Genomic DNA, 11,753 nt, shown 5'->3' on the forward strand with positions numbered 1-11,753 from the left:
AGTCAGGACTCCTGGGTTCTCTCCCTGGCTCTGGGAGGGGAGTGGGGGCTGGTGGGTTAGAGCAGGGGGAGCTGGGAGCCAGGACTCCTGGGTTCTCTCCCTGGCTCTGGGAGGGGAGTGGGGGCTGGTGGTTAGAGCAGGGGGGGCTGGGAGCCAGGACTCCTGGGTTCTCTCCTGGCTCTGGGAGGGGAGTGGGGGCTGGTGGGTTAGAGCAGGGGGGCTGGGAGCCAGGACTCCTGGGTTCTCTCCCTGGCTCTGGGAGGGCAGTGGGGGCTGGTGGGTTAGAGCAGGGGGAGCTGGGAGCCAGGACTCCTGGGTTCTCTTCCTGGCTCTGGGAGGGGAGTAGGGGCTGGTGGGTGAGAGCAGGGGGGGCTGGGAGCCAGGACGCCTGGGTTCTCTCCCTGGCTCTGGGAGGGGAGTCGGGGCTGGTGGTTAGAGCAGGGGGGCTGGGAGCCAGGACTCCTGGGTTCTCTCCCTGGCTCTGGGAGGGGAGTGGGGGCTGGTGGGTTAGAGCAGGGGGGCTGGGAGCCAGGACTCCTGGGTTCTCTCCCCGGCTCTGGGAGGGGAGTGGGGGCTGGTGGGTTAGAGCAGGGGGCTGGGAGCCAGGACTCCTGGGTTCTCTCCCCGGCTCTGGGAGGGGAGTAGGGGCTGGTGGGTGAGAGCAGGGGGGGCTGGGAGCCAGGACTCCTGGGTTCTCTCCCTGGCTCTGGGAGGGGAGTGGGGGCTGGTGGTTAGAGCAGGGGGGCTGGGAGCCAGGACTCCTGGGTTCTCTCCCTTGCTCTTGAAAGGGGAGGGGCCTAGGGGTTGGGGTAGGGGGGTTCTGATATCAGAAGTGGGGGAAAGGGATGGTCCCAGCCCCCGTGGCGAGTCTCAGGCCTGACCTGAATCTGCCCAACACTCCCCAAAAGCAGACGCTGAAGAGGGGAGTGACCAGGCCTGTGACCCCCCCCCCACGTTTTTTGGCCACTCCAGAGGGTGGTGTTTGGACCAGCCACGGGTTTATGGCATCCAGGTGCTGCAGCCGAGCTCCGTCCCCCTCCCGGGTTCCCCACACCCCCGCCAGGCGGTAACACTCACTAGCAGGTGGGTCCCCCTGGCTGGATGTAGCAGTACCCCCGGCCATTGCAGGCGTAGGTGTCGGGGTGGTGGATACTGCAGTTGGAGACGCACATCAGCTGCCCCGAGACGTTGACGGGCAGGAAGTATTTCTGGTAGGACGGGCTGATGGTCAAATTGTTCAGGCAGACGCCTGGGGAGACAGGGCCGGAGCAGGTCAGCACGGGCATCCCCCAGCTCCAGCTGGGCCAACCCCAGAACCACCCTCCCCTGCGAAGGCTCCAGGAAAACACGCCGGGGCTCCGGTTCTGTCTCTGGGCCCCGCCAGCCGCCCCTCGGAGCTGGCAGGAGGGGATACAGACCTTCCCAGGCCACTGGAGGCAGCAGGACCCATCCGTTGTGGGTCTCTTGAATAAAATGTCACCCCTTGACCTGTCCTCGCAGCGCGGCATAGTTCCGTCCCCCCCAGTTACATGGCATTTTGTACGGGATGGGATTTCGCTGCTTGGCCTCAGGCAGACCTTGTGGCAGTGAGACCTTGTGGCAGTGAGTTCCACCGGCTAATCTGGCATTCCCCACCCCCCCCGGCTATCGTCGCTTTGGAATTTGCTGCCTGTGTCAGTGTTAACAGGCAAACAAGGGGGCATCTGATATCCGCATTCGTCTGTGCTCTGCGATGTTCGTGACTCCGTAGGCTTCGCCCGCAGCTCAAGGGCCGGACGCCAAAGTGAGACAATGGGAGCCTGGAAACAGGGCCAGTTAACCAGGGGAACCAACTTTCTAGTCCCGATGGCGGAGTCGCCGTCGCTTGGAGCGTGCACGCTGACCCGCTACGGGCCAGAAGTCCAGCCGGGCTGGTAACGAAGGGGGCGACGAATTTCCCAGGGGCTGTGGCGGAGTCTCCACCCACGTCACAGCCGAGGCGGGAGGTTTTCCTAACAGACCCACCCTCCCACCCCCAGCTCTCTGAGGCTGCTTCTCACCTGCTGTCGTCAGGGGGACGGTGTTGACAAGAGTCGCGTTGGCTCTGAAGCACAATTTCTGTGACAGAGCTGAAAGAGAAGATCCAGATGGTGAGTCGTGCCCCTTGGCACGGACCCCGGATACTTTCCACCCGGCAGGGCGGTGAGGACCGCAGGGCTGGGCCAGCAGCCACGAGGCTGGAGCTCCGGGACCAGGTGGGTGTGAGCTATGGGGGTGCCACTAGCGCTGGTCCTGGGGGGCCCGTGTCTGTGGAGACGGGGGCATGCTCAGCTGGAGGCCGAGCAGGGAGAAGGGGCCAGCCGGTCTGCATGACAGATGCAGCGTAGCAAGGGGGGGGTCTCCATCATCAACACCCTGGAGACCCCCTCGGCTGGCTGGGGCCCCCTGGGAGCCCAAGACGGATGCAGGAAACGCGGCAGGGACGCATGGCAGGCTCTGCGGGGATAGGATGAGACGCCGGGTCTGCGGGGCGGCTGGCACCTCGCGGCGACCCAGAAAGCTGCTGGCCAGCACTTGGCCCACGAAAGGGGGGCCGGCTGACCAGGCGAGGCGTGGTACAGACCCGCAGAGGAGGCGTCCAAGCCGCTGGTGCAATTGGTGGCGTTGAGCCGAGCGCTGACATTGGCCACGGCCTCGGCGTAGGTGCTGGCGTAGGTGGCGTAGGGCACATCCAGGACCACGCGGTGATCCACCACCACGCTGCCGTTGCTGTGGACGGAGAAGGAGAGAAGAGCCATCAGGGGGCCATCGTATGACGCCCACCTCCGGTCGAAAGGGGACCCTGGCAGCCCCGGTCGGCACCGGCACAGGCCGTTAAAGTCCGGTCGGTGGTGCAGTGGGGCTGCGGCACCGCGTGATTTCCAGAAGCGGCCGCCAGGCCCCTGCAGCCCCACGGCACATGGGTGGCCAGTGAGGCTCCACACCCTGCCCTCGCACCTGCAGGCGTCGCCCCCCCAGCTCCCATTGGTCAGGGTTCCCAGCCAATGGGAGCTGCGGAGCCGGCCCTCGGGGAGGGGGCTGCGTGGGGCACCTCACTGGCCGCCCATGTGCCTAGGGGCTGCAGAGACCTGGTGGCTGCTTCCTGGAAGCAGTGGTAAGAGCCGTACGGACCCCGCACCCTGGACCCCTCCTGCACCCCAACTCAGAGCCCTCCCCTCCCCAAACTCCTTCCAGGAGCCCGCATCCCCCCAGCACCCCAACCTCCTGCTCCAGCCCCCTCCTACACGCCAAGCCCCTCATCCTCAGCCCCACACCAGAGCTCGCACCCCCAGTGAGAACCGGTACCCCCTCCCATGCTCCAAATCCCTAGGCCCCAACCTCCCTCCTGCACCCCAAATACCTCTTCCCCGGCCACACTGCAGAGCCCAAACCCCCAGCTGGAGTCCTCGCCCCCCCTGCCCCCAACCGCCTGCCCCAGCCCATTGAAAGTGAGTGAGAGTGGGGGGATGGAGCCAGCAGGGGTGGGGCCTCAGGGAAGGGGCGGGGGTCTTTGATTTTGTGCGACTAGAAAGTTGGCAACCCTTCCCCTCCGCCCCCCATCCCCGGGTCCCGTGCCTCACCTCAGCCGGATCACCTCGATGCGCAGGAACCCGGGCACCGTCTGCCTGTAGATCGGGTCCATCTGCAAGACAGCGGGCTCAGCACGGCGGGTGCAAAGTGCTCCCCCACCTCCATGGAGCCCCGGCCCCCTTCCCTGCGCTCTGCACGGCCCCACCCCGCTGCAGCAGCTGCCCCCCACCCAGCAGAGACTCTGCTCCCTCAACCCAGTGGGGTGCTCCTTCCCCCTCCACGGCTCAACCCAGCCCCAGGGACCATGTGCAGCTGGGTCGTCCCCCACGTGCCAAAGCCCCAACCCTCCCATAATGCATCGCACCAGGGCCCCTGCCCCCAGGGGACGCAGCGGCCCTATGCGAGACACTGCCTCCACAGACCCTGCCATCTCCCCCCTCAGCGGCGCGCCACACCCCATCTCTGCCCCCCACTACAGCAGGTCCCGTTCACCCACAGCTCCACACATGCCTCCCCAACCCCCCGGCAGCTCCTGAGCCCCGTCTCCCTCACCTGGATGACGAAGATTTCCACAAACACTTTGAACGCCGTGGACGTTGGATCCTCCATGCTTTGGCTGAAATTCACGTTCCTCACCACCACGGTGACATTGATCTCCATCGACACCACATCTACAAGCGGGAAACAACACGCAGCATTGGCAGCCCCGAGCGGTAATGAGCCGGGGATGGGGGGACGGGGCTCGGCAGGCTGGCTTTAAATGCCACAAGATCGGGATGAGAGTAATTCAGAGTTCGGCTCCTATTCCGAGTAGGACGTCATTGGAGAATCTGGGAGCTGCTGGGCCGGAAGGGACCCTGAGTCCAGCCCCCCGCGCAGAGCCAGGATCAGTAACCCTCAGTGACGGGGCCTCCCCGTGTCACCTGTGTTTGTCCAACCTGCTCTGAAACCCCTCCAGTGACGGGACCCCCCCGTGTCACCTGTGTTTGTCCAACCTGCTCTGAAACCCCTCCAGTGACGGGACCCCTCCGTGTCACCTGTGTTTGTCCAACCTGCTCTGAAACCCCCCAGTGACGGGACCCCCCCGTGTCACCTGTGTTTGTCCAACCTGCTCTGAAACCCTCCAATGACAAGACCCCCCATGTCACCTGTGTTTGTCCAACCTGCTCTGAAACCCTCCAATGACAAGACCCCCCATGTCACCTGTGTTTGTCCAACCTGCTCTGAAACCCCCCAGTGACGGGACCCCCCGTGTCACCTGTGTTTGTCCAACCTGCTCTGAAACCCCCCAGTGACGGGACCCCCCCGTGTCACCTGTGTTTCTCCAACCTGCTCTGAACCCCCCTCCAGTGACAGGACCGCCCCCGTGTCACCTGATTCGGAGCCGAGCCCCTAATGTGCCCAGAGCTGGCCACATCCCCCCAGCTGGGGGTTCACCCGCACCAATAGAGCAGGACGACCCCCTCCCCCTCCACACACCCAGGGTTGATATTAACCTTTTTTCACCCATGTCACGTTGTTGGCTTGTGCGATGCCGTTGGAAAAGAGACGAGTGTCAGTCACGGGCCGCAGGGACAAACACCCTGGTAAAGCCACCAGGGTCGCCGATGCGGCCAGTGGGACCGTGAGCCCAGGGAAGGAGCTTATGAACCAAACTCTTGGGAGCAAGCTGCTAAGGCTTGGGGTCCAATGGGGACCCCCAGAGTGATGGGGGAAGCCAGAGCCACTCACCAACGTTGACGTTGTTCATCAGCGTTTCACACTGCTCCCCTGTAAAACCAGGCAGGCAAAGACACTGGTTCGCAAGGGGCGTCCCTCCGTTCTGGCACCTCAGGGGCTCCAGCGTGGTGGCGGGAACTTCAGGGGGGCAAAGAGAGAAATGGGACTGAATGAGGATATAAACCTGAAAGGGACCCCTCCTCCAGTGCTGAGACATGGCTACCTCTGGAGGGTGGCAGCAGGTTACACAGGGAACCCTTTCCCGCAGTGAGATGCAGGCACCTCTGGGGCAGGGCGTCTGGTTACACAGGGACCCCTCGCCCGGCGCTGAGATGCAGCCACCTCTGGGGCAGCATGGCTGGTTATACAGGGCCCCTTCCCCAGCACTGAGATGTGACCACTTCTGGGGAGGGGCAGCTGGTTACCCAGGGCCAGCTGGTTACCCAGCACTGATATGCGGCCACCTCTGAGGTGAGCATGGGAAATAGTAATGGTTTGCCACAAGTTTCTAGCCAAGAATGTACTTCATATCCCAGTTAGCCACTGATGAGGATGATGTTATTTTGGTGTGCGACAGTAGCCCCTGCATGCCCCAAACCGTAACGAGGATCCCATTGTGCTGGGCACTACACCTGCCCCGACTGAGATCAGGGGCCCCGTGGTGCTGGTCCGTGGCTGAGCCAGGAAGAGAGTCTAGGAATCCCAGTCTGCTGCCCCCTGTCTTTCTCATTGAACCCTGTTCCCCATAGAAACCCACAACTCACCCGCAGTGGTTGTGGTGCCAGTGGTGTTTGCGGGGTGGCTGCTGGTCCCTGGGAGTTTGGTTGGCACAGCCATGGAAGTACGTGTGCTGCTAGGCCGAGTCTGGGTGACACGGCTGGTCATGGTGCTGGGTTTCCTCGTGGGAGCTGAAGAGCCTGTCGAGATGGAAAGAGGAGGAACCATAGACCTTGTAGAAGACACTCGACTTGTGGCTGGCTCTGAAGTCATCATTGTGCTAGAGATGGCAGAGGTGGACCCTGCGGCGGTAGGCAAAGAAACAGTCGTCGCCAACGTTTTCTCATGGGTGGTGGATTTGGTTGGACTTGGAACAAAACGGGTTGTCACTGGCAGTGTCTCATTGTGGGTGGATGCCGGAGGACTTGAGTAGGAAAGGGTTGGCGCCAGGGTGGTCTTGTTGGCGGTGGATGAGGATATGGTTGTCTCTTTTGTCTTTATAGTTGACTTGGTAGAAGATGTGTTCACAGTCGGCTGAGGAGAGACTGTTGTCAAAGTTGTCTGTCGGCTGCTGAATTCCTCTGTGTTAGGGACAGAAAGAGTTGTTACTCCTGTACTTCCAGTATTTGTGAATTCAGGACGAGTTGGATGGAGAGGGGCCAGCGTCATGGTTGTCTTATTGCTGGTGAATTCAGGTAAGGTTGTATGGGACACAGAAGTCATTGTGCTACTCTCAATAGATGTTGACACAATGGGCTGAGAGGAGGCTGTTGTCAAGCTTGTCTCACTGGTGGAGATTTCACTTGTAGCAGATGCAGAAAGAGTTGTTGCCACTGTCGTTTGGTTGTGAGTGAGTTCTGTTGTTGCGACATACGGAGTTGAGGCTACGGTGGTCTCATTATTTGGAAATTCAGTCATAATAGTGGAAGGACTAGTTGCCTTGGTTCTCTCACTGGTGGGGAATTCAGGTATGGTTGTATGGGATACGGAGGTCATTGTGGTACTCTCCATGGAAGATGTCACTACAGTTGGCTGGGATGTGACTGTTGTCAAGTTGGTCTCACTGGTGGAGCTTTCTGCTGTAGCTGTCACAGAGAGTGTAGAAGACCCTGTGAATTCAGTAACTGTTGGCTGGGAAAGCTTTGTTCTGAGTGTTGTTTCATTAGTGGGGACTTCAGAAATGGTTGAATACTGCTCAGTTGTCTTTACGGTGCTTCTTGCCAAAGTTGTCTCCTTTAGGGTGGACTCAGAACCAGTTGAGTGGGAGAGATATGTCACTGAAGGGCTCTGAGTGGAAGGGGTGGTCAGAGCTGGTTGGGAGGTGGCCGTTGTGGAGTTTGTCACCAGTGTAGAGATTTCACGTGTAACAGGTACAGAGAGAGTTGTTGATATTGTGGTCTCAGCATGGGTAGATTTTGCTGTAGTTTGTACAGGAAAACTAGTTGCCATGGTAGTCCCACTGCCTGTGAATTTTGTAAAAGTCAGATGTGGAGGAGTTGTCGTCTGGGGTGCGGTACTGGTAATGAATTCTGGAACTGTTGTGTGTGACACATTTGTCATTCTACTACTCTCAGTAGAAGATGTCGTGACAACTGGAGAGCGAATACCTGTTGTTGAGGCTGTCTCGCTAGTGGATGTTTCAGATGGAACGGACGCAGAGGGTGTTGTTGACAATATAGTTTCACGGTTGGTGAGTTCTGTTGAAGCTGGAGCAGAAACTGTTGTTCCCAGAGTCGTTTCATTGGAGGTGGTTTCAGAAAGGGTTGTGTGAGAGACAGAAGTCAGGAAGGAGCTGTGGGTGGAGGAGCTGGTCAGAGTTGGTGGTGGAGAGGATATGGGTGAGGTTGTCTCACTGTTGTTTGTTTCCATTGGGGTGTGAACGGAAGACCTTATCGCATTGGGTGTGGAAGTCTCTGTCATTGGAAGAGAAGGAGAGCTTGCCATGGTAGTCTCCGTATTTGTGAATTCAGTACCAGTTGGATGGGGGGGAACCAATGTCACGGTTGTCTCGTTGGTGGTGAACTCAGACACCACTCGCTGTGTGACAGTCGTCCTTATGGGACTTTCACTGGACGATGCTGTCAAAGGAGACTGGGAAGCAGTTGTCAGACTTTTCTCCTTTGTGGAAATTTCGACTGTGCTCAGGACTGGAAGAGAGGTTGCCGTGGGAGTCTCACTCCTTGTATATTCACTAAAAGTAGGGGGAAGAGAAGTTGTTGTTAGGGTTGTCTCACTGGGGAAAGTTTCAGGTAGTGTTGAGAGAGAGACACTTGTCGTTATCTCCCTGGAAGATGTTGATACAACAGCAGAGTGAGTAGCTCTTGTGGCCACGGTCTCTCTAGTAGATGTTTCAGATGGAGCGGACGCAGGGGGTGTTGTTGACAATGTTGTTTCACGTTTGGTAAATTCTGTTGAAGCTGGAGCAGAAACTGTTGTTGCCAGAGTCGTTTCATTGGTGGTGGTTTCGGAAAGGGATGTGTGAGAGACAGAAGTCTGGAAGGAGCTGTGGGTGGAGGAGCTGGTCAGGGTTGGCAGTGGAGAGGATGTGGCTGAGGTTGTCTCACTGTTACTTGTTTCAATTGTGGTGTGAACGGAAGATTTTATCGCACTGTGTGTGGATGTCTCTGTCATTGGAAGAGAAGGAGAGCTTGCCATGGTAGTCTCCGTACGTGTGAATTCAGTCCCAGTTGGATGGGGAGGAACCAATGTCACTGTTGTCTCATTGGTGGTGATTTCAGAGACCACTGGCTGTGTGACAGTCGTCCTTGTGGGACTTTCACTGGACGATGCTGTCAGAGGAGACTGGGAAGCAGTCGTCAGACTTTCCTCCCTTGTGGAAATTTTGGCTGTGCTCAGGACTGGAAGAGAGGTTGCCGTGGGAGTCTCACTGCTTGTATATTCACTAAAAGTAGTGTGAAGAGAAGTTGTTGTTACGGTTGTCTCAGTGGAGAAAGTTTCAGGTAGTCTTGAGAGAGAGACACTTGTCGTTATCTCCATGGAAGATGTTGATACAACTGCAGAGTGAGTAGCTCTTGTGGCCAGCGTCTCACTAGTGGATGTTTCAGATGGAGCGGACACAGGGGGTGTTGTTGACAATGTTGTTTCACGGTTGGTAAGTTCGGTTGAGAATGGAGCAGAAACTGTTGTTGCCAGAGTCGTTTCATTGGTGGTGGTTTCAGAAAGGGTTGTGTGAGAGACAGAAGTCAGGAAGGAGCTGTGGGTGGAGGAGCTGGTCAGCGTTGGCAGTGGAGAGGATGTGGCTGAGGTTGTCTCATTGTTGCTTGTTTCCATTGTGGTGTGAACGGAAGATTTTATCGCACTGTGTGTGGATGTCTCTGTCATTGGAAGAGAAGGAGAGCTTGCCATGGTGGTCTCTGTACGTGTGAATTCAGTCCCAGTTGGATGAGGAGGAACCAATGTCACGGTTGTCTCACTGGTGGGGAATTCAGAGACCGCTGGCTGTGTGATGGTGATGGCCTCGACGGTGGAGGTTAAGCTGGCAGGACTGTGCGTGGAAACGGACTCGTACATCGTTCTGGCCTCAGTCGCAGAGCTCGGGCTGTAACCGCTGGGTGTGGAAACGGGCTCAGAGACACTGATGGCCTCGGCTGCGGTTGTCAGACTTGAAGCACTGGACAAGGGAACAGACTCAGAGATGTTGTGGGTCTCGGCCATGGAGGTCAGGCTTGAAGCACTGGATGGGGGAACAGACTCGGATACAGTGTGGGTCTCGGCCGTGGAGGTCAGGCTTGAAGCACTGGACAAGGGAACAGATTCGGATACAGTGTGGGTCTCGGCTGTGGAGGTCAGGCTCGAAGTGCTGGGCATGGAGATGGGCTCAGAGATGGTGCTGCCCTCAGTCACAGAGCTTGGGCTGGAAGCGCTGGGCGTGGAGACAGACTCGGAGAGGGTGCTGACCCCAGCAGTGGAGGTCAGCCTAGAAATATTGGGTGTAGAGACAGACTCGGAGAGGGTGCTGCTCTCAGCTGTGGAGGTTGGGCTGGAAGCGCTGCGCATGGATATGGATTCAGTGCTCAGGGCCGGAAGGGACGTTGCCACGGGAGTCTCCCTTTTTGTATATTCACTAAAAGTAGTGGGACGAGACTTTGTCCTTACGGTTGTCTCACTGGGGAAAGTTTCAGGGAGTGTTGAGAGAGAGACACTGGTTGTTATCTCCCTGGAAGATGTTGATACAACTGCAGAGTGAGTAGCTCTTGTCGCCACTGTCTCGCCAGTGGATATTTCGGACCCAGTGAGCACGGAGGGTGTTGTTGACAAAGACAACTCACTGTTGGTGAGTTCTGTTGAAGCTGGAGCAGAAACTGTTGTTGCCAGAGTCGTTTCATTGGAGGTGGTTTCAGAAAGGGTTGTGTGAGAGACAGTAGTCAGGAAGGAGCTGTGGGTGGAAGAGCTGGTCAGCGTTGGCAGTGGAGAGGATGTGGCTGAGATTGTCTCACTGTTACTTGTTTCCATTGTGGTGTGAACGGAAGATTTTATCGCACTGTGTGTGGATGTCTCTGTCATTGGAAGAGAAGGAGAGCTTGCCATGGCAGTCTCCGTACGTGTGAATTCAGTCCCAGTTGGATGGGGAGGAACCAATGTCACTGTTGTTTCATTGGTGGTGAATTCAGAGACCACTGGCTGTGTGACAGTCGTCCTTATGGGACTTTTACTGGACGATGCTGTCAGAGGAGACTGGGAAGCAGTCGTCAGACTTTCCTCCTTTGTGGAAATTTCGACTGTGCTCAGGCCTGGAAGAGAGGTTGCTGTGGGAATCTCACTGCTTGTATATTCACTAAAGGTAGGGGGAAGAGAAGTTGTTGTTAGGGTTGTCTCAGTGGTGAAAGATTCAGGTAGTGTTGAGAGAGAGACACTTGTCGTTATCTCCCTGGAAGATGTTGATACAACAGCAGAGTGAGTAGCTCTTGTGCCCAATGTCTCGCTAGTGGATGTTTCAGATGTGGCAGACTCAGAGGGTGTTGTTGACAATATAGTTTCAAAGTTGGTAAATTGTGTTGAAGCTGGAGCAGAAACTGTTGTTGCCAGTGTCGTTTCATTGGTGGTGGTTTCGGAAAGGGTTGTGTGAGAGACAGAAGTCAGGAAGGAGCCATGGGTGGAGGAGCTGGTCAGCGTTGGCAGTGGAGAGGATGTGGCTGAGGTTGTCTCACTGTTGCTTGTTTCCATTGTGGTGTGCACTGAAAAGGGTGTTATGGCATTGCGTGTGGATGTCTCTGTCATTGGAAGAGAAGGAGAGCTTGCCATGGCAGTCTCCGTACGTGTGAATTCCTTCCCAGTTGGGCGGGGAGGAACCAATGTCACGGTTGTCTCGTTGGTGGTGAATTCAGAGACCACTGGCTGTGTGACAGTCGTCCTTATGGGACTTTCACTGGACGATGCTGTCAGAGGAGACTGGGAAGCAGCCGTCAGATTTTCCTCCCTTGTGGTAATTTCGGCTGTGCTCAGGACTGGAAGAGAGGTTGCCGTAGGAGTCTCACTCCTTGTATATTCACTAAAGGTAGGGGGAAGAGAAGTTGTTCTTACGGTTGTCTCACTGGGGAAAGCTTCAGGTAGTGTGGAGAGAGAGACACTTGTCGTTATCTCCCTGGAAGATGTTGATACAACAGCAGAGTGAGTAGCTCTTGTGGCCACTGTCTCTCTAGTGGATGTTTCAGATGAAGCAGACGCAGAGGGTATTGTTGACAATGTGGTTTCACGGTTGGTAAATTCTGTTGAACCTGGAGCAGAAACTGTTGTTGCCAGAGTCGTTT

At 57.2% G+C, this 11,753-nt stretch overlaps 1 protein-coding gene across 1 annotated transcript in view; it reads right to left on the minus strand.

The window, feature by feature from the left end:
• Nucleotides 1–11,169, minus strand: part of LOC115643114 (mucin-2-like) — a 37,236-nt gene extending 26,067 nt beyond the window's left edge. The window contains exons 1-7 of the mRNA XM_030546930.1: nucleotides 6,033–11,169; nucleotides 5,281–5,406; nucleotides 4,102–4,220; nucleotides 3,600–3,661; nucleotides 2,603–2,748; nucleotides 2,040–2,108; nucleotides 1,078–1,249 (exon numbers count right to left, since the gene is read on the minus strand). Coding sequence (XP_030402790.1) covers nucleotides 1,078–1,249; nucleotides 2,040–2,108; nucleotides 2,603–2,748; nucleotides 3,600–3,661; nucleotides 4,102–4,220; nucleotides 5,281–5,406; nucleotides 6,033–11,169 — 5,831 coding nt within the window. The remainder of the gene's footprint in view (nucleotides 1–1,077; nucleotides 1,250–2,039; nucleotides 2,109–2,602; nucleotides 2,749–3,599; nucleotides 3,662–4,101; nucleotides 4,221–5,280; nucleotides 5,407–6,032) is intronic.
• Nucleotides 11,170–11,753: the final 584 nt, after the last annotated feature.

The sequence above is a fragment of the Gopherus evgoodei genome, unplaced genomic scaffold, assembly GCF_007399415.2.
Source record: "Gopherus evgoodei ecotype Sinaloan lineage unplaced genomic scaffold, rGopEvg1_v1.p scaffold_51_arrow_ctg1, whole genome shotgun sequence".
In the NCBI taxonomy this organism is placed as follows: Eukaryota; Metazoa; Chordata; order Testudines; family Testudinidae; genus Gopherus; species Gopherus evgoodei.